Source organism: Sceloporus occidentalis, unplaced genomic scaffold (assembly GCF_023333645.1).
Source record: "Sceloporus occidentalis isolate IW3139 unplaced genomic scaffold, rSceOcc1.0.p SCAF_484, whole genome shotgun sequence".
NCBI classification, from domain to species: Eukaryota; Metazoa; Chordata; class Lepidosauria; order Squamata; family Phrynosomatidae; genus Sceloporus; species Sceloporus occidentalis.
In genome coordinates this window covers 52,710-74,283 of record NW_028317464.1, presented here as the reverse complement: position 1 = coordinate 74,283, position 21,574 = coordinate 52,710, and the positions used below count along the sequence as shown (strand labels likewise).

Genomic DNA, 21,574 nt, shown 5'->3' with positions numbered 1-21,574 from the left:
TGCATTTGTTACTGGGCTTTGCAGATCGTGCCCTGTGCAGCCTGTCCCCGCTGCCTTTGGCTTGTGAATTGTCTTTGGGGGTCCTTTTAATTGTGCCCCGTGCTGCCTCCCTCCTGTACGTTGTTACTCGTGTCTGCTGGTTGTGCCCCGTGCTGCCTCCCTCCGGTTCGCTACTGCCGAGGTTCTCTGATTGTGCCCCATATTGCCTCCCTCCAGTGCATTGTTATTGGGGTTCCCTGATTGTGCCCTCGTTGCTGCTATGGCTGAGCAGAAGGTATCGGACTTTGGGCAGTGCACCCACGTCGTGGTGCGCTCCATCCCGGACTCTTTCAGCCAGCAGGCTCTCAGGATGAATGATTGTGGCACCGTGAACCTGGCCGGGGCGCGCCGGGAGCTGGAGCTCTATGTCCGGGTCTTAAGGGACAAGCTGGGGCTGCAGGTGGTGGAGTTACCCTCCGACGACTCCATGCCAGACGCCGTGTTTGTGGAAGACGTTGCTGTGATTTTGGATGAGACGGCGCTAATAACCAGACCAGGGGCTCCCAGCAGAAGGAGAGAGGTAACCGCTGCAGCTTCCACCCTCACAAATTAACCCCTTCCCTGCCAGCAGGGCCTGATGACATTTCAATATACATGTGGACACGCCGGCAGTGGTGAGGTTAAATATGTCACTGTGAAGTGGCCTCAGCGCGTGATGCAATATGTGTCTTTTGTTGTTGCGGCAGTCAAAGGGTTAAAGGTGTGGCCACTTCCTCGGTGCTACTGGCAGTGAAAGGGTAAAACACACGCGTTTGGAATACAATTCAGCCATTGCTTGTCTTTTAGTGTGTCATGTCGCAGGCAGCGTGTGTAGCGCAGAGTAAAAGGCTGGTGCTGTAGAAACCAGGAGGTAGCAAACCCTTAGTTCTCTCGAAATATTATTCTAGCTGGGGGTGATGGGCATGGGGTGGATTGTTCAGACAAGGTGTGGTATGTCTGCAGAAAGATGCATCCAGCGCTATGTCCATTGAAGGACTGGACCTTCATGGACGTATCTGCTAAATGGCTGGAACTTTGTGGGATGTGTCCACTAAATGGCTGGACCACCCACATGGTGGCATGTCAGAAAAATGGATGGAACTGTGTGGGGCATATGTGCTAAAGAGCTGGACCCCTGGAGGGTAATTCTAGGAAATAACTGGAACCCTTGGGCCATATGCTTTAAATGGCGGCACCCTTGGGGCAATGTCTTCCAAATGGCGAAGCCACAGAATTCGCTTTACGACTGGTGGAAGAATATACAGAAGATAAAGGGTGGGTGATTTGCGTTTTCATGGTGACTGCTCCGCTTTGCGGTAGAATTGCATCTTATACAGAACCCATATAGTTCCTCTCCAGACCACCGTGAGTCTCTTTAGCGGATGGTGGCCCTCGGTGGGGCAGGTTTTAAGGGTCCTGGTGGGTGGTGTGACCGAGTTGGGAAGCCCCTCAGGACAGCAAAGCAGTTGGATACTGAAAGTCGAAGTTTCTTCTAAGATATGAAGGTTATTTAGTGTTTCGAGACGCCAAATGTTTGTCGGAAAATGTTTTAGTCGCGATTCAGTCTAGAAAAAGAAAAAAAGAAACCTGTAAATCGGGTGGGCGCTGACGCCCCTCCGTAATATGGTTGTAAAAATGTTTTTTTCTGAACTCCTTAACCATTTCTTGTGAATCCGGTGGAAAGGCTTGTATGTTCTAAGTGGCCGTCCTTTGTTTACTTTAGTCGTTCTCAAGACAAATCCTCATTAAGCAGGTAATTTGATTATCGTCGCCGCGCCCTGCTCCTTGGACCCTCAGCCGCTCTCTGTCCTAAACACGAGAAAAACCCACCTTTACCTTTTTCTTTACATGTGGCTATAGTGACAATAACTTTTGCGATTTATATATAAAATAGTAACTATGTTTCTAAAATGTAAACCTGTTTTGCAGAGTGAGCTTGATTTCTCATGGTAAAGGGACTTACAGCGGGTGTCCCCCCGAGAATACAACGTCAATAAATGTATGAAGGGGACATCCTCCTTCCATCACGTTGCCGGCGTTCTTTTCTCCTTTTATTTTTTATATTTGGTGGCAGTGGCTGTGATTCATTCTCTAATCTTAGAGTTGCCCTGAATCCTCATCAGAAGTGTTCCCTGAACTTGCTGCCCCGGGTGTGTCGCTGCCGCTCAGAATGCGGGAGTCGGAGCTCTGTGACGGGGATCACACTGGCCCACAGGGAGCCGATCCATCATGAAAGATAGAAGTGATCTAACCATCTGCCGTCACCGGGCTGTTGCCGTGTGTTTCTGGATAAAACCTGCAGTCTGACAGCCTGGAAGAACCGCCGGAACAATCTGAAATAAAAGCCCGTTCAGTTCTTGGCCTTGTCGAACTGCATGCAGTTATGTCGATTAACGCTGCCAAAAACTTGGGTTTATTTCATTTTGTTACAATAAACTTCCTTGGCAGAAGCGATGCCAATACAGTCATTAAATTCCGATATAAAGACACAGAGGTTGGAGATAAAAGGCCGCAGGTTAGATGAAGCAGCTGATCATATATGTTCTCTTAAACCGATGAGATTTTTGATGATTGGCTGGTGTACCCTGAGACGACCGACCTAGGCGTAGCACTGGGGAGGTCTCTGAGAAGACCGACCAAGGTGTAGCATGGGGGGTCCCCGAGACGACCGACGTAGGCGTAGCACCGGGGGGGGGGTCCCCGAGACGATCGGCATAACATTCCATCACAGTCTGCACACTGCTTACCACTCACCAGAGAGCCGACCTGCAGTACTTGTGCTAGTGCTGTCCGAATTCATTGTACCTCAATCAGCTACGTGCTGCATGGATGCCGGCCCTCAGGGGCCCCTGCCATCACCGATCATCTTAATCTAAAAGAAATTAAAAAGGGAGGGGGGGCAGATGCTTGTGACAAGTTTATCCAGATTTATCTCTTCCTTTTATAACCTTCCATGGTTCTGGCTAACAAGCCCCTCTCCTCCTTTCCAGGTCTACATCAAGCTGAACCCCGGGCCCTGTGTATGATAATGATATTTAATGCGTAGTAGATTTGTGCATTCCAATTCACACAACATTTTTTAACTAATGTTGCCTATTAAGATCCAATCAGCAGTGTTTTCTATAGGGCTGCTTGCTGGCCCATCCTCACTAGGACGATCCCTGCCGCGTGTCTGTAGTCGGGGACTTTCATACAAGAGTGTATTGAAGCCTAATTCGTGAGATGTACTCTATGATCTCCTGCCCTAATGGATAACTTATATATCCCTCACATACTAAATGCTTTATTAAAAAATATTAGGCAGGGTGCTGGGAGTTCCACCGTAAGGTATGTCTCAGGTGGAGTCATTTCCTAGAAAGTCTTGCCAACAAAGAGTTGAACCATTATAGTAAAATTGGTAGAGAAAATAAGATTTCTGCCTCTTTCCCCTGCCAGGGTCTCCTGAAGCCTCATGTAGGCAGCGACATGTAAGACGTAAAGCATCTGGCTTTCAAGTTGTTTTTTAATTCTGTATTAAAAAGTCCTGGTTTACATTCCATGACGCCCCCTAGTGGGATCCCAGTGAGCTGCACAATGAAGCCACTTCTCATGGGAGATTCTGGGGCTACAGTGTCCGAAACGGTAGCCTCTTCCTGGACGAATTCTGTGGGTTTAATACCGTATCTGCTCGATTATAAGACAAGGTTTTTTTCAGAGCAAATGCTCTGAAAAATACCCCTCGTCTTCTAATCGGGGTCTGACTATGAGACTAAGATCCAGATCCGCAGCTGCAGGGGACCTGGATCCTCCTTTCCCCCCCCATTTAACACTCCCCCACCCCACACACACTTACCGGTGCTTTCAATTTCCTGCTGTATTGCCGGGGCAGCGGGTTGACGTCTACTCGATCCGAGTTGACAACTTACGCTGCAGCCGGAAGGAGGTATGGCTAGCAGCGGGGGTTGTCTGCGTCCATCGCGCAGACCTTCCCCGACTGTCAGAAATCAGAGTTCCCTGCGCTGGTGCCGCACTGGTGCGGGGAACTCTGATCTCTGACAGCCGGGGAAGGTCTGCGCGATGGACGCAGACAAACCCCCGCTGCTAGCCACGCCTCCTTTCGGCTGCAGCGAATCGCGTAGACGTCAACCCGCTGCCCCGGCCTTTTAACCCCCTTAACGCCACTCTGCCTCCTGAAATGCCTTATACCTCCCTATATGCCACTCTGCCCCATAATATGCCTTTTAACCCCCTAAATGTCAGAATGGGATATAGGGGTATAAGGCATTTCTGGAGGCAGAGTGGCACATAGGGGGTTAAAAGGCATATCATGGGGCACAGTGGCATATAGAGGGTTAAAAGGCATATCATGGGCCACAGTGCCATATTGGAGTGGCAAGCCTGGGGGCAGATGTGCGTAACTGGGGGGCAGGTTGGAAAATACAAGGAAATAAAAACAAAAAAATATTTTTCTCAATCATAGCTTTTATTAAAAAATTTAATAGTTTACATGAATTAACATTTACTGGTAAAACTTTTTTCCTATAGGGTTGTCTTATATTCAGGCCTTTTCTTTTTTTCCTAAAGTAATATTCAGATTTTGGGGGGTCGTCTTATAATCAGGTTCATCTTATAATCGAGCAAATACGGTAATTTTTTTGCTCTTCTTTAGACATATGATCTATGGATCTAGATAATGAATATATTTAATAAATGGGACACATTGGTTTAATATTTTTAATACAACGTAGGGTTACAACATAATTGCTGCTACGGCCGTGACCCAGGAGCGCTCACCCCAGGAGTCCTGAAAGACCCAGCAAAGTGTTGAGTCCTAAGATAAGCAAAGCCTGGATGATCCCCAAAGTGAGGAGGCTCAGGTAAAGGTAGATGTAAATAGTCTAAGTAGCAAACCACTACAGGAATAGACAGATACCTGTAAAGGGAATGCCGCAGGTAAGTGCCAGGACAGGTGCCACAGAAAGCCAGGTCAGGTGCACAGAGCAGGTAGGATAGCCAGGTATGGTGCACAGAGCAGGTAGTCGGGATAGCCAGGTATGGTGCACAGAACAGGTAGTCGGGATAGCCAGGTATGGTGCACAGATAATGTCTCCAGGGTATGAAATCGTAAGGCAGAGGGTAGTCAGACAAGCCAGGAATCAAATTTCATATAAAGCAAGGAGCAAGGAGCCTCTGCATAGCAGTTCCTGATCTTTAAATCCCGTGCCTGCCCCTTGCTGCCCACAGGTGCGCTTCTGGCGTTTCTGGACCCGGCAGCAGGCTGCTTTCATCTAAGTGTATGTCGAGAGGTCCCAGCAATGTCGCAATGATATTACCTCACGATACTGGGGTGAAAAAAACTAGGAATTTAAGCTCCTCTAAAGTTACTATCAGCTGCAGTCCTCCCCACAGCACGTACGAGCTCCACACACAAGCCAATGTGGCCAGTCACTTATTTATCTTTGGCGCTGCCTGAGGCCTAACCCAAGGCAGGGCCACCTGGCACCCCGCTTTTGAAAGTACAGCTGGCACAGACTTCCATGTTGGGGAGATCAGCAATCACCCTTTTAACCGGCCCATTGAGTAGTGACGATCAGACTCCCTGTTATGAGGGGCCTAGGCCTGAATATGCCACTGCATGGAACATGGAGGGAAAGGGAGGGCAGTAAAGCAAAGGAAGAGTAAACAGCCAATTGGCGCGAATGCTGTGCATTAAAGCCCTCCCGCACCTCTCTGCCGGGGTCCTCACCACTCAGGGTACTAGTAATCAGGAAAATTTACCACAGGATGGGGCCTAGGGCCCCTAACACTCAGGGCCCTGGGGCAAAGACTTCATGTGCTCCTTCCTGATTGGCCACAGTAAAGGGGGCATCTAGAAACGGGAAGTACTCCGGGTGCCCACAGCATCATGACTATTTCAGCACAATTTCCAGGGTGACGGGGTGACAGGGCCGCTATAACCGTCGCTTGGAATGTGGTGATTCAAGTTCTCGAGCAGAGAAGCTGTCGGAGGCGGCATCGGCCTGGAGGAAGTAATTTCTGTTTATTTAAAGCATTTCGAACACGATGGCAGACTCCATTCCGGCTGAGCATACAATGCATATTATTTCATGCTTTATGTAACAGAAACTGCGAGGAGGTGGTTACATCATCTCTGCTGGCACCGCACTCTGCATCTGGTCCAGAGTAAAGAATTAAAGCTCCGACGGCAGAGATTTCTTCCCATTAGCAGAATGCGTTGACCGCTTCTCTCAGTATCTTCTAGTGATATCCGTGTAAGGCGTGACATAAGTGTGTTTGCGTTTGTTTGTCACGCTGCAGCAGTATCTGGATCAATGACAATAATTACTGGCTGGCTTCACAAACACATTGAATGTACTGGGATTGCATCATGGCGAATAAATACGAGGTCACAGAGTCAGCCATGACGAGCTGGGAGAGGAAGTGTTGAGAATCCAAAAGGACGAGCTGGGATTCAGGGGTTGTACATGTATGTGATGTGTACATACAGGGTACACGCTGGGAATAATAATGCGCTGGGCTTTGGGGTACTTGGCACATGCCAGGGTTTTAGGTACGTCCTGGGATATGGAAGGTGACCTGGGGGTCTGGACCTGTTCCACATTCTGCCTCCAACACCTTCCTGAGAACAATCCCGATACCGATTTCTGCCCCGTCCGTCACAATCGTTGTTGGTGGACAGATTTCCTCCACGTTTGCTCCAATATAGATCTCCAGTGGAGGACAGAAAGTGGCTTTTTCTCGAACAGACGTTGATGAATGTCCGTATTTTCAGGGTTACCTGCGCTTTCATACGGAAAGTCATTACTTTTGAATAAATGCCAAACTATTCCTGGCTGCTCGGTTTGCTGGCCGCGGACCAGGATTCCTGTATAATACCCGTCGCTGCCGAGGACAAGGAAAGGCCTATTTCTGTCTTGTTTTTAACGGTTCAGTCCCACATAGCGAATCCAAGGAAAATATTGTGAGAACAAATTGCCTTTCATTCCTCAGGATGTCGGCCCCAACCGCCCTCTGAGCCTCGAATGGAAGCAGAACGTTCTGGAAAGATGTTCTCAGGTTCAGACAAACATTCAAGTCACTTTGAGGTCTGAATGTGCCTCCCCTGGCAGGAACCGCTCTCTCTATATACGCATGTGTGTGTGTATATGTGTGTGTGTGTGTGTATATATATATATATATATATATATATACGGGGCCGGCCCGACAATGGAGCCAAGTGGGGCAACCGCTCCAGGCGGCACTTTTGAAGGGGCGGCACTTTGCCGCCCCAAGCCCTTTTTTTAAAAAAAAAAAGCGAAAGAGAGAGAGGCGCCGAGTGGTTTTCGCTTACCAAGCTGTCGGTACCCGCTCGCGCCCCTCTCTCTCTCCTCTGCGGCGAGTCTCCCTGTTCGGTCTCGGTGCCGGCTTGTAATGCTGAGTGCCGGAAGATTTCCTCATAGCCGGCACCGAGACCAAACAGGGAGACTCGCCGCAGGACTGCTGAAAGGTAAGTACAAGGGGGGGGGGGGAAGGGTAGATAAGGGGGGGGCATTTTAAAATTCGCCCCAGGCGGCATGGCCTTTGGCGGCCATTTTGCCTTGGGCCGGCCCTGTGTATATATATATATATATATTATTATTATATATATATATATAATAATATATTTGCCCCTCGTTATTTACCCCGTGTTAATGCCTTCATCCAGCTCGACCACATATGAAAGATGTCGGAATGGCTTGATAAAGACTGTAAGGTGGAAACGTTGCCGTGTTGCTGAATTAAATATACCTCACTGGAGTGCTGAGCGACTCTATTTGTGATATTTTGGGGGTATTTTGGGGCAGTTTAGGCACCAGAAACATTGGAGTGCTGTTCTGCTGTTTCTAGGTTGGAAAGCTGGGGCATTGGCAGCACCGGAGTCCTCTTCGTAGCCCAACATGCGTTACGTGCTCAGATAATATCGTAACATCAGCTCTACGCTACATCGCTTGGATTTATAGGATGTGCCAAACGAGACACTCGTTTTAAACACGGAAATTACTGGAAATAATGTTACAATAAATCTCCGGCGTAAACAGCAGACCTTAGGAATTCCAGTTCATCTCAGGACCTGTTTTCATGGCCTGTGGCCTCTTTTAGTTATTAAATAGATAACGAGGATTGTTTCTCCTCCCTGGCTGTCTCGGCTGAAAGAAGGGAGCGTACCTCGGTACACCTCTTGCACGCGCTCAGTAGCGCTTCCATTTTGGTTAATAGGAGCAGGGTTTCCATTTAAATTACCGTATTGGCTCGAATATAGGCCGCACTTTTCCCCCCCACTTTAAGTCTTTAAAGTGGGGGTGCGGCCTATATTCGGGGTCTAGCGCCCGACGCCCAGGAGATGCAGTCCCGGGCGCCGGGCAGGGTTAGGATACAGATGCCCCGCAGCGGTGCAGGGGACCTGCATCCTACTCCCCGATACGCTCAGACAGCCTCCCCTGCCAGCACTTTCCACGGGGGGGGGTGCCGGCACGGGAGGTTGTCTAAGCTTTACCTCTGCCCCCAAGACTTACCAGAGGAGACTCCCTGGTGTCTTGCGGGGCCGGCGGGGGACATCTACGCAATACGCGTACACAACTTCCGGTGCTGGCACATCAGCTGAGTGCCGGCACCGGAAGTTGTGTACGCGTATTGCGTAGATGTCCCCCGCCAGCCCCGCAAGACACCCGGGAGTCTCCTCTGGTAAATCGGGGGGGGCAGAGTGGCAGCATATCTCGGGGGGGGACAGTGGCAGCATATCTCGGGGGGGGAGAGACAGAGTGGCAGCATATCTTGGGGGGGGGAGACAGAGTGGCAGCATGTTTTTTTGGTGCTTTTTTAAAGAAAAAAACTTTTTCTTTAAAAAAGCACCAAACTTTTAGGGTGCGGCCTATATACGGGGGCGGCCTATATCCGAGCCAATACGGTAATAGGAGTAGCAGGCGCAGCAGCCAATCACATGCATGCTATTTGAGCACTGATTTTTTTTTTTGTTTTTTGTTTTTTTTTAGCATGCATGTGATTGGCTGCTGCTTCATTGTGTGTGCAAGATGTGTACATGAGAATGCATCCTGGGCTCGGTAGAGGCAGCCGTGGGAAGAGTTACATGGGGCAGAAACTCCATTTTCTGTCTGCCATAACTAGAGGATGCATGCGCGGATCTGCATGCAGGAAAATGCATTATAATATTCCTAATAATAATATACGTAAAAAACTGTCCAAAAAGGGACAGTTTTGGCCTAAACTGTCCCTTTTTAACTATGGATCGCATAAAATCTCATTACATAAGTTAATCTTGTTTGCATGTGCCTACCCAGAATCCCTTGTGGTTGTGAAAGCACCATGAGATATCTGAGGGAAAAGCAAGCCTTCTGGCTTGTCTGGTGTGTGTAGATGAGTGTTTAACAATACTTCTACTGCCCCATAAAATCTCATGAATCTATTAAAATAATTGCCGTGAAGCTGCTGTCCTACTGTGACATTAAATGTCCAGAACTCACCAGGAAGGGCCGTGTTGTGCTTTGGGGTTTCCACTTTGCCTGCCTGGGTGCGTTCGTGGCAGTTCTGGAGCGACATGGGAAAGCCGCCTGTTCTGGATGAGGCGCTTTCTTGGAAAGATTATTGCGGTTAATGAGCAGACTGGACCGGCGCGTTTCTGGTCTTCTTTAGAATTACACAGTAATTTATATTTTTGGTTCATAAAGCAAAATAATGGAGGGAAAGCGAATGTGCAACAACTAAGTTATATCGGGGAGGAATGGGGTGCCCAGGGTGCCTGCCTAGACCCCAGAGTCTGCCTGTTACACCTCACAGAGCAGAAGGTAAACTGACTCTCATCTGGCACTCACACTCCCCAACTCACACTAACTTTGATCACTCCCCCTCATACTTGCCTCACTCTCCCCCTCACTCTTGCTTAATCCCCCACTCACCTTGCCCCTTCCCAGTCTCCTCACTCCCCACACTTACCTCGGCCCCATCCCACACTCTTCTCACCCTCCACTCACACTCAGCCCCCCTGCATTCTCCTCTCTCCCCCTCATGCTTTCCTCGCTCCCCCTCTCACTCGTTGTCTGTTTTTCTGTTCTCTGCTGTTTTATGGTTTTATTTTTCCTGTCGAAACCCTGAATGTGGAACATGCTGTCCTCAGAAACTGCATGAGACGGGTAAACGCTTTTTATGGGGCAAAGGATGTGAGCGCGAGGAATGCGGCGCAGATATAACCGAAAGAATAAAATTTCTGTAATTTGGGTATAAAAAAGAAATGTTGCCCCCCCCCCGACGCATTCCTCCAGGGTGATTCATGAAATAAAGTCTCTGGAAAACTCCTCATCGTCCAGATCCCAAAGCTTTGTGTCTAGCATACAGCCTGTCCAGCTGGCCCTCTGTGTACTGCCGCATATACTGGCTGGCCGGCCCTCAGCAAAATCTTGGGTCCGTGTTTTTGAGCTTGGCCATACCTAAGAGAGACGGGGGCCACATCACAGAGGCCACTAAGAGCCCTCTGATTGGCTGTTCCTGACATGGGGCCCTTAATGGCATACAAATGGCTGATATGATGCTTTGTGAAAACATTATATTATGGGGCAAAAACTGCAACTGGTTTGAAAAGAAAAACATTTATATTTTATCCTGAATTATTTAGTGAAAATAAAACGGTGGGAGACCCTCTTCTGGTCTCTGGTCACCCCCCCCCCCCCCCGGCTAACGCTTCGTTTTCCACGGTCGTGGTTTTTTCGGCTTTTTTTCTTGTAGGGGGAAGCCCTGCGTTTTCCTATAACCCGCTTGCTTGGTCTGTTATTTGTTGTTTCTAGAAGCCACGTTGAATAATAAAAGGTCCGAAGCCGACCTGAGCAGGAATCGCAGAGACGGCGTAAAAAGTCAGTCCGTATTGGAGACTCCCAGGTTTCAGCTCAGATCTTTTTTAAGGAAATGACCGCAGCTCTATTATCGTCAGCGAGAGAAAATATTTTCATTTGATATCCCTGGCGGGTTTTGTTCCAGATGTTTTTTTCCGAGTCCCGCTCGAATGCTGAAGGATTTTCCGAGCTCCGGATGATAATCACAACACAAAGGAATCCAAACGTTCAGAGGCCGCTTTTGGCTTCTGCTCATTTCAACAGCTGCAAAAAATCTGTGTAAAGGCGCCAGTTTCCGGACATCATCGTTTTTCCTTATAAGGTAAAAGAGCGAGTTGGTGTCTCGCGGACATTCGCGTCACGGCACTTTTTGGCAGAGACTTTCCGCTGTGCGCCGGCATGTTCTAGACTCCGCTTTCTATGTATTGAGAAGAAATCGGAACGTTTAAACTTTGAAATTGAAAGAAATGATTTATTTAGTGGGTTATTGGATTTTCAGAGACTTTTTTCCCCAAGATCCTGTAGAGACCTGCGCGTCCTGGCATTCTGTCGCATTCTGTCTCGCTGGTCATATCATGGGGTAGCTCTCCAGCTGCGGTAAAACCTCGACCACCAATTACCTTCAACTTCCTCAGCCTGGTCCGTGACTCTGAAATACGTTGTTCTGTAGCTGTGGATAATGGGGGTATCATTATTTCTGGAGCAGCACATGGACCCCCTATCCACCCGCGCTCCCTGAGGCACATAATAATGCCGCATGATAGAATGGGACCGAGTAAGGATCGGAAATGTACGGTAATAACCCCCGGTACACGTAGCTGCCGCTGGTCAGTGCAAACATTGCATATTTTGGTTTGTTTTACACCTTTTCCAGAAATCACCCCTTTCATTGGGACTGGCGGAGAAGCCAGATACAATCAGTTATTTATTTTTAACCCCTTTGAGGTGGGGACAGGTAGTGAGCTGTTGGACTTTGCACAGTTTGGGGCCACATGACCTCTTTCGCCTCGAATTGGCTTTTTAACATATGCGCGTCATGGGGTCCCGTCATGCCCCGGGCAGTTGTGACACACGTGTCAGTGGGTAACACGGTCTCTTCATGTCCCGGTTGCAGCAGTGCAGAAAAACGATCAGACAATATGTGGGAAGTGGATGATTCGGCGTCACGTCGGATTCTGTAACCCCCAATCCTTATTCTTATTCAACAGAGGATGGGGTTGGAGGCAGATTCTACAATCAATCCATGGAAGGGCTGGTGCGCTCCACGTTACGGATAATCTGCCGTAACTCCCTCTCATGTCTAAAATCCCTGCGTTCCTGTCTGTAGAGGACTTGGCTTCCAGCGTCATTAACACAATTACGCGACAATTTACAACATTACAACAAACGTTATTGCTTTTCATCAGAAACTGGAGTCCGGCTCTTGGGGAAGCTTCCCACCTGGGGCTGTGTCTGGGGGACTGTACCCTACCCTGGGCTATGTCTCGGGGTGCAGCGTCACACCTGGGGCTCTGTCTGGGGACTGTACCCTACCCTGGGCTATGTCTCGGGGTGCAGCGTCACACCTGGGGCTCTGTCTGGGGACTGTACCCTACCCTGGGCTATGTCTGGGGGTGCAGCATCACACCTGGGGCTCTGTCTGGGGACTGTACCCTACCCTGGGCTATGTCTGGGGGTGCAGCTTCACACCTGGGGCTCTGTCTGGGGGGCCGACTATTGGCGGAAGGTAACCTTCCCGGCCTGTACGCCGTTGCAGCCTCTGAACACTGACTGTTTTGTTTATCTGCCAAGTCTTTGCCTGCGTAGGAGAAATGCGATCCTGGCTTTTCTTTCTCTGCAGGGTCGTCAGATTAGACTCCTCACTCCTCCCAGCTCCTAATTCTTTCCACAACATAACTGCAGAATATAATCATCCGGAAAAAATGGCCCCCATGACTCCCATTATGGGTTTTGCTTCCTCCCCGGGGGTTGCCATATAAAGAAATCAAAGTACGGTTTGTACAAATCTCTGGGCGAATGCTAATGGCCGAGCTGGAGAAATCACGTCATCGGGCGGGAGGTCAAACTCTATTCCTAAAGGGGAGAGACGCGCAACTTAAAAAAGAAAAGGGATCCCCTTTAAACGATGACTCAGCCAAGAACCGAAATTCACTGCAGGAGCCAGGATTTCATTCACAGCGGGACGATTTCACTGGGATCTGTTAGTGAACGAGGTCGCACGGAAAAAATGCGTCTGCACAGACTGGGAAATCAAAAATCGAAAGATTCTCCCCCTGGTCCAGGACATTAAAAAAAATAAAATAAAAATATCCCCCGAAAAACGTTTTCTCTCTCCAAAAGAGATTAATTCACAATAGACTGCAGTGCGTGAATTAGAGCGTAAATCTGTCTATGTAGAGGCAGCGGCGGAGTTGTGCATAACAGAACATACAAAGTCTGATCTCCGTGACGGATACCGGACGATATAATAATTCTAACGACAACGCTTCTAGCCGCCTGTTACATTGGTAGGAAAACATGGTGGGGCAACAACACCAATGGCTAATAGGTCGATAGAACTGGATTACCACAACACTTCGTTGTACTCTTGAGTGCCCCAACCAGACACTACTGCACACCTAGCCCCACCGGGGGACATTTTTCTTAACTGGGAACAAGCACAGAAACCTAGAACCCGCTGGAAGATCAGCCCCATTCGGCCCGATTAGTCTGCGCATGTTTCCTTCTGTTATCAGTTGTTGGTTCGGGAGCCATATGTCTATCCCATGCATGTTAAAATCCCTCACTGTATTGGTCTCTTATACACTTATCCACCACCCTAGCAGCAAATCCAGCCCGACTGACATTTATTGGGATTTTTTTTTTTTTTTTAAGGATACAATCGCAGTCGCGCTCCCTGGTGCCCACCGCAGGCTACGGACTGGCTTCGGCTCTGGTCGTCGACCATTCGACTCCCACACATTGAAGTTTGCATTACATGCGGTGGCCCTCTGGTTTGCAGTCAAGTGAGGGCCGGGCCCTTTAAGTGGTGGCCGGATTGCAGCCCCGGAGGAATGCGGATCATGTTAAGTAGCAATTTAATGGCCGTAATAATAGCTCCCGGAGAGGTGCCTTTTCTGCTCTCCTGTTCCCATACCCTTCGGAATGACTAGAATGTGACCGTCCGCCTTTCAACAAGCTTCATGAATTTTAAATAGTTTTGGCGAGATAATAGGACCCATGTCGTGCGCCGGGGGCTTCTCTGGGTATTTGGGGATATTTGGTGTCTGAAAGATAATGAATTCTTGGCCCAGCGAGGGGCACCGGATGGAAGAGAAACGTTTCCCTGTCCGCCATCGTGTAGGAAAGAGGTTGGTGCCGCGTGTCGTCCTCCTTATCACACGGAATCTGGAATGCCTCTGGGTGCCTCGAAAATGTTTTCCATGACCCCGGCTTCCGGCTTTTTCCGACCTTTAATAAATTCCTGTCTTTTTCTGACCGAGGCCGTGTTTTCATAACAAACAAACAGTGATATCTTGGTGCTTATGCAGGGTGTCCGGCAGGGGCCACCGAAACCTGGCAGCGCTAATTAACTTCACAGATACTCGTCTTCTCTGTCAGGTTTTGGCGGTACCCCTAGGACGTTTCCAGAAATCTGCGTAGGGTCTGGTATTCACATTGTGGGGATAAAATGCAACCTGTGTGGGAATTTGATATAAAATACAAAACGTAACGGACTGGTCAGTACAGGACGGTCTGATTTGTGAAGGAACGAGGAAATAAATGTTACTTTTTTTGCTTTAAATATAAAGGAAATAAGCAAACCTGGAAAAGGAACGGACGCGCCGACCACCACGTGAGACCTGATGATATGCGAATCAGCGGCTGGTAAATCGTAATCCGTTTTCAACGACGTCAACAGCAATTTGTAAAGCTGTTTTCATGAAATGAACGACGATTCAGATGCTTGTCGAGGTAGACGGAGCAGAAGCGTTACACGTTACGTTTAGCGAAGGCGAGGTTATGCATTTGTCACAAAAATCACTTTTTAAACTTTTGATGATTTTTGTACCAGCAGTTGGGAATTTTCCATTATGTTAAATAGTAGCTGTAAATATCAGATAATGGAGCGTCTGGAATATTGGGATAGAACTCCGCACCACGACGTATCCATGGTAGGCAAGTGCTGGGAACACTTTTAAAACTCTAAGTTATTTACTGGGATAAACGGGAATTGTTTTTTAAACGTTATTGCCCCTTCTGTTGCGTAAGCTAGTTATTGTTTGTTTGTTGTAAAGTTTGTATGCGGTTTGCTCAGAGATCTTTCATGGAGTGTAAATGAACTGAGACGGTTGTGAAACGCGTTGGGGCCTCATGTTCCGGACAGGTCTCTGGAGCGGAGCGTCTCGTCTCTCCCTACATTCGCTGCGTAGAAGATCAGTTAATGACCCCCCCCCCCCGGCTTTATCTTTGTTCATTTGTCTCGGACACTTTGGGTTGTTGGTCGAATGCGGCCGGTCGAGTCTCTAAACGTGTTTCATCTGAAAAAGACTGGAATCTCTTTCTTAGAAATGTCAAACATTTATTGCCTTTTTCCCAGAACTCTAAATTCTGAGTCTCTCATCTAGATTTGCCAAACGGAACTCTCTGCGGCACAGGTGTGTGCGTGCGCAACGCAAATCAAAGCGTTCCGAGGAAAAACAATCCAGATCTCGGATGGAATGCAATATTTTAATGTCGATTGACAAGTTTTTTTTTAAGTGAAGTCTGCTTTGAATTTTAGTTAACGATTCGACGTCTTTGGCTCCTTAGATTCTGTCATTCTTTCCATTTGGCTCCTGATCGGCGTCGATTCATTCCAATCCGCGGATAGAATTAATTGTTTCATTTCTAGGGACTCGTTTATTTCTCTTAATCAGGGGTCTCTGAACTGCGGGGGTCTCTGAAGCATCATTACACACTGATCTCATCTTTTACGCAGGTTTGGGGGGGGAATAAACGTGCTTTATAAGCGTAGATTAGAGTTTGATTATAACTCTGCTGCCCCTTCGTGTTAAGTGGTGGGCTTTCCATCACCTTTACCCCACCATAGCAACAAATTATCATCTGAATGATAGCACAGAGGTAATTTACTGGGGAGGAATAATCACGCAGATCCTGAGAACAGGAAGTTTCTGATACTTCATTCCCCTGTAAACTCCGTTATGCGGCGTTATTGCCCGTAACGTGTAACCGCTTGTATTTGGGGAAAGTGGCGGAAGTGTGATTTTGGTTTCTCGTTCTGGATTATTCTCCCAAATGGGGTCTTTTTTACTTGAGGTTCTAGAACACCTTGATATCTCATGGGATTAAGAAGACGGATCGGCTCCAGGCACACACCTGTTCCAAAGCAGGGATCCCTCTACATAAGGTTTGCGGGCGACGGGCGCTCCTTCGTGGCTTTTGTGTAACCTGTTGATCTGACGTCATTGCCGACGGGTGAGGCCATTGCTGTAATTCTCTCTCAAATACTTGGGAAGGTTTCAGTTTTCTCACCAAAATGTCAGGGATGTTTTGTGTGGCGGCGTGAGAAGGTACGGTGTGCATGCGCAGCGTATCCTGAGCAGCGATATACCGCAGATACGCTATCGCGGCAGCCAAGGCCTCGGGCCACAGAGACACTAAACACGAAGGAGCAGGTCTGGCGTGGAATGCTTTGCATTTTTTCGGGGATTTGTAAATGAACATGCGCGTCATCCGAGGTCCGGCTTCTCTACGCGGAAGTCGCCGTCTGCCAAACGCCGCAGCCTTTCGTGACAATCGCGGGTTTTGTGAATGAAATGCAACAAAAAGTCCCCAAAGTATGAGAATTAAGCGCTGAGGTCTCGCTCTCTTCATTCTAGGTGGAAGCCGTTAAGAAAGCTCTGCAGGACCTCCGGCTGAACGTCGTCGAGATGACGGATGAAAGCGCCACCCTAGACGGTGGAGACGTTCTGTTTACAGGTAATTAGTAAAGATTTCGGGTTCTTCTTGGTGCTGATGATGTCATGTTTGGTGGGTTGGGGTTAGTAGGGGGGGTATTAGTCGGTAGCGCAGCTCCCGAGTAGGATGTAGATATATATTTCTCAAAAGAATTTGTTTATTTCTTCCAGGAAGAGAGTTTTTTGTGGGTTTATCAAAAAGAACCAACCAGCGCGGAGCGGAGATTCTGGCCGACGCGTTTAAGGTCAGTAATCGGCCTGAAAGCTCAACGGAATCAAACGAAACATTCGTGAAAAGAGACCTCGATACCAAAACGTGACGGGGCCGGGCAGCAGCAGTATATGAGCAGCGGCAGCGTGCAGTGCATCGCGCAGAGATTATATGAGCAGCGGCAGCGTGCAGTGCAGGTTGCGTTATGAGCCGGGTGGCGCAGGGTATATTGGCGGCAGGTTGCGGTATGAGCCGGGTGGCGCAGGGTATATTGGCGGCAGGTTGCGGTATGAGCCGGGTCGCGCAGGGTATATTGGCAACAGGTTGTAGAACAGTGCAGAGTATATTCGCAGCAGGCTGCATTATTCCTTTCCTCCTGTTTTTGGCCCAGGATTACGCGGTTTCCACGGTTCCCGTTTACGACAATCTGCATTTGAAGAGTTTCTGCAGCATGGCGGCTCCGAACCTTATCGTTATTGGATCCAGTGAAGGAGCCCAAAAAGCTCTGAAGGTAAATAATACGAGGGGGCATTTTACTCTCCAAGCTGCTTCATGGTCTTGCTGGCAGCGCTGGGCCTTGCGCATGCATTCGCATGTTTTCAGTACATTATCCCCTGCGACGGGGCTCCAGATTGCCAGCTGCACAGACTAATGCAGGAGGTTGTTTTTTTCCTGCTGTGGCGCTCAGCTTGTACAAGGAGTGCTGACGCCGCTACGTATTAAGCTGCTCGTGCCCCATCTTTCCCCCATCCCCAGCTTCTCACGTTCGCATCCCATTCCCTGGAAAATCCACCGCAACTTCATCCAAATTTTATGGCCCTGCAGATAAAAGATTGGAAAAATTGTTGTGTTCATCCCCTGTCATTCAAGGGGTTAATGAGAATACCGCTGAAAATGTTCAGCCAGATCCTGAATTTCATAGAAGTTCCTATAATTTAATGCAGCTGTAAGAGAGCCCGGTTCATGTGCGATCTCCTGGTTTCGTCTCGCCTGGGGAAGTGTCAGCGTGGAAAGATGGCTGCCCTGCGACGTTGGCCCCTGGCGATTGGTCTTTCTGCTGATCGGGGAACGTTGGTTGAAGTGGCAGATTTGTTTTTTCTTTTATGATGTCATCGTACTGTTTTTATTCTGCTCGTACGTTTGTTTCCGGGGAGTATCCAGGCGGCTGCTCAGTCTGTCCACAAAGCGTGGGCCGTGGATGAAGCCGCTGCGTCGGGGGAGAAGCGGCAGATTTCTAAGGAGGTTTCCTCTACTTTTTCACAGATTCCGTGCTTCTGATGAATTGGCAGAAACACCGCTAAGTAACCCAGAATTTGTTGAAATTATTTGTGTTTTTAGCCAGCGGAGGAGGGGTTCTGTCCATGAGAACGCGGTAACCCCCCAGCACGTAGACGAAACACGTAGACCCTATAGAAACCCCAGCTATGCCTCAGACCCCGTGGCTTGTCTATGGAGCTGACGCTCTTGTTTTTTCTTGGCCGTGTACACGCTGGAGGTTTTACTGCGGCAGCTGAAGCGTTCAGACACAGAACATTTTGTTCAGTTGACGTCAGGCGAGACTCCCTCTAACACCAAAGGGAACATCGCATTTTTAACTCACTCCTAAAAATAAACCCTCTCCCTCGGCCAAATCCTCTCCCGTCTCCCCACGAGGGATCCGCTCAGAAAATGCCATTAAAGTCGGGAAAAAATCCGCTGGTCAGCTATTTAAATTGACCATTGTGAGATAATCAGAAACGACGCAGAATGTGTGAGGTTCAAATGACGACCTTTAAGAACCAAGCTCGGGCCGTAAATCTCCGACGTGAGGAGCGGACGGACTGGCCGGGTGGAGAGCAGAATCCGGCCCTCGTGGATCTGGGATGAAGGTGCAGACGCGTGGAGGCCACTGTCGCCTCTTTCCTCGGAGCCGTTAAAGTTTTAATTAGTTCCGCGGCTCTCGATTTTTGGAAGCAGATGTTTTTAGCGCAGCAAAGAGCTAAACGTTTATAGAATCCTGCTGATTTTCACCCAAAAAGACGTGAGGTTAGAAGCTCGATGTGGACACTTTGGTTGGGTCGCCTCGCATATGACGGTTGGGTGGCCTCGCATATGTATGTGCGTGTTTGCTCGAGTTTATGAATCACACATTAGGACAAAATGGAGGCTGAGGTCATGTGACTAATGGGTGGAGCCAGAAGCATAGAACAAACTTTAATGTAACGCACACAGACAGCGAGCTGACGCTGGGTAATAACAGAAAGTAACTTTGTATGAACGTCGAGCGCGTTTCTGTTTTGCAGACCATGCAGCAGATGAGCGATCACCGCTACGACAAGCTGACCGTCCCCGACGACGCGGCAGCCAACTGCGTCTATTTAAATGTCCCGGGGAAAGGCCACGTCCTGCTGCACCGCGCGCCCGAGGAGTTTCCAGAAAGTGTCAAGGTTTGCCCCAAAACTATCTGATTATCTGTTCTCGTAGGTGAATGTTTGTCGCGTCGTGTTTCGTGTCCAGTTTTAAAGCGGCCAATTCAACGTGTCCTGTTTCAGAGACAGTCTGGCCGTTGTGTCCGTCAGATTAAATACCACATAATGAGAACAACTAGAAATTCAATAACCGGGCTAAGGAAAAGCCGGGGCCGGCGGCCTCCCCATCAGACAGCCGGGGCCGGCGGCCTCCCCGTCAGACATTACGTTGCTGGCAGGCTCTCACCTTTCATTATTTTCTCTGTTTCCAGGTGTTTGAGAAGCTGAAGGACCATATGCTGATTCCCGTGGCCAACAGCGAGCTGGCAAAAGTAGACGGCTGTCTGACCTGCTGCTCCCTTCTCATCAACAAAAAAAATGATCCCTGAAGCTGTTAATTGTCACTTAAATGACCGAGTCCGTGGCCTCGCTCTGCCACGGAGTCCCGTATGTGTTTAGTTCAGTCTCGTAAAAGATTAGAGAGAACTTCACCTCTTCCTTGAATGCCGCCCTGATTGGCTGGTCTTCACGTCGTATCCCCCGTTACAAACGCACCAACCCTTTGTGAATGAAACACAACGTTACGTGTCGGGATTTCACGCTGCCTCTGTTGGTGGAACGTTCCCTCTGATCTCGGTTTGATATGTAGATTTCTAAAGTTGCGTTCTCAGTCCAGACACCAAGCAATTTCAGCATCGGGGTCACACAGCGACTCACCAGGGATCCCTTAAATCGGATTCCACGCAGGGCATTTCTCCTCTGATAATGGGAGTTTTTTTACCCCATAGTGGGATACATTGGATGAATGTGAGTAGATTGAATTTATAACATAATGGCCTTAAATCTTTATACATCCGAGCAAAAATGATGCATTTAACTACATCTTAAGTATGTAAAACGTGATAAAATCAGTCAATTTATTCCAGATTAGTAAAAACCATCAATGGTGCCATGACAGCAATTATCTGACATATTACAGGCAGGACAAACCCCCCGTCCCGCTTCTATCGATACCGTGCGGGGATGAGCTGCCGGGGGAGATCTCAGGAGGTTTATAAAATAGAGTGCATTTCATGCGACCCTCGCAGAAAATATTAGTGAACAATTTATGGCAAATGAAATATGTTGAGGAGAATCTGTTGATATTGTAAATGAACGATGGTTTCATAACAGAACGCTGGAGAATTCAGGCAATAAATGAAATCCACAGATCAGAGCGTAACTCAGCATGTAGCCAGCAGGGGGAGCCGTCCACGCGACATCGGGGGTTACGTTATTCTAGCGAGAGAGAGCTTCTCGTCGTCCTCCCCTCGGAATAATCAAGCTCCTCGCTGCTAGAAATAATCTTTTATATCACAGTTATTGACCGAGTCTTCTATCCGTGATCACAGGGGTAAAAGTGGCATTTTCCAGACTCCTCTGCCCCTATATACGTAATAAGTCAGGTACAAGTGAAAGGTTTGAGGGATTAATATTAAGGACTGGTGATCGCTGCTTAGATCACAATGATTTTCTTTAATGCTGTTGACAATCTCACAACGTCTGCGAGTGTTCGTGCCGCAATCCATATTCACCCCGCAGCAGCGCATGTGGACGTTTAAACCTAGATTTTCATTCAGAGGGACTGCAGGTCTTAAGTCTGCTTCTGAGACCTGAGACCTGCGGCCGTACCTGTCAGACACCCTGAAGAGTAGGGACTTGCCTTAATTGCCCCACAGTACAGCTTGAAGAATTTTACCCCAAAATTCCCCATGTAATGAGGCTTTGGTATGGGTTTAAAGGCGGTGTAACGGATCTCAGTACCCCAAATGGGTAAATCCACTAAAGTCCGCTTCGCCCTCTACTCTGACCGATTAACCCCTTGCTTATTATCAGCTGATGTCAGAATATCAGCCGCTAATGCCTTCCCCCTCAAGAAACATCAGCCGATACGAGATCCTTGAGGGTAAAACACTCTGATATTTAAACGGTACAAAGGGGTAATTTACATATAAGAGTAACCGCAAAACACACATTGTTCTCCATCTGGCCTCCTTTGCACACAGCTCAGTATTTGCACTTGGCCCACCTCAGCCCAGTAGCGGGTTGCTATTGCAGTCGGTA

The 21,574-nt window shown here is 48.5% G+C and overlaps 1 protein-coding gene across 1 annotated transcript; it reads left to right on the top strand.

The window, feature by feature from the left end:
* Nucleotides 1–259: 259 nt before the first annotated feature.
* LOC149271615 (N(G),N(G)-dimethylarginine dimethylaminohydrolase 1-like) lies at nt 260–19,860 on the top strand. The gene is made up of 6 exons (XM_089507273.1): nt 260–559; nt 16,736–16,835; nt 16,985–17,058; nt 17,416–17,535; nt 19,307–19,450; nt 19,744–19,860. Exons 1-6 carry the CDS (start codon nt 260–262, stop codon nt 19,858–19,860), a joined length of 855 nt encoding a protein of 284 aa, XP_089363399.1.
* Nucleotides 19,861–21,574: the final 1,714 nt, after the last annotated feature.

Coding starts and splice junctions, on each gene's coding strand:
- LOC149271615 (XM_089507273.1), top strand. CDS start 260: ATGGCTGAGCAGAAGGTATCGGACTTTGGGCAGTGCACCCACGTCGTG. Junction 560..16,735: donor CTCCCAGCAGAAGGAGAGAG/GTAACCGCTGCA, acceptor TCTTCATTCTAG/GTGGAAGCCGTTAAGAAAGC. Junction 19,451..19,743: donor AGTTTCCAGAAAGTGTCAAG/GTTTGCCCCAAA, acceptor CTCTGTTTCCAG/GTGTTTGAGAAGCTGAAGGA.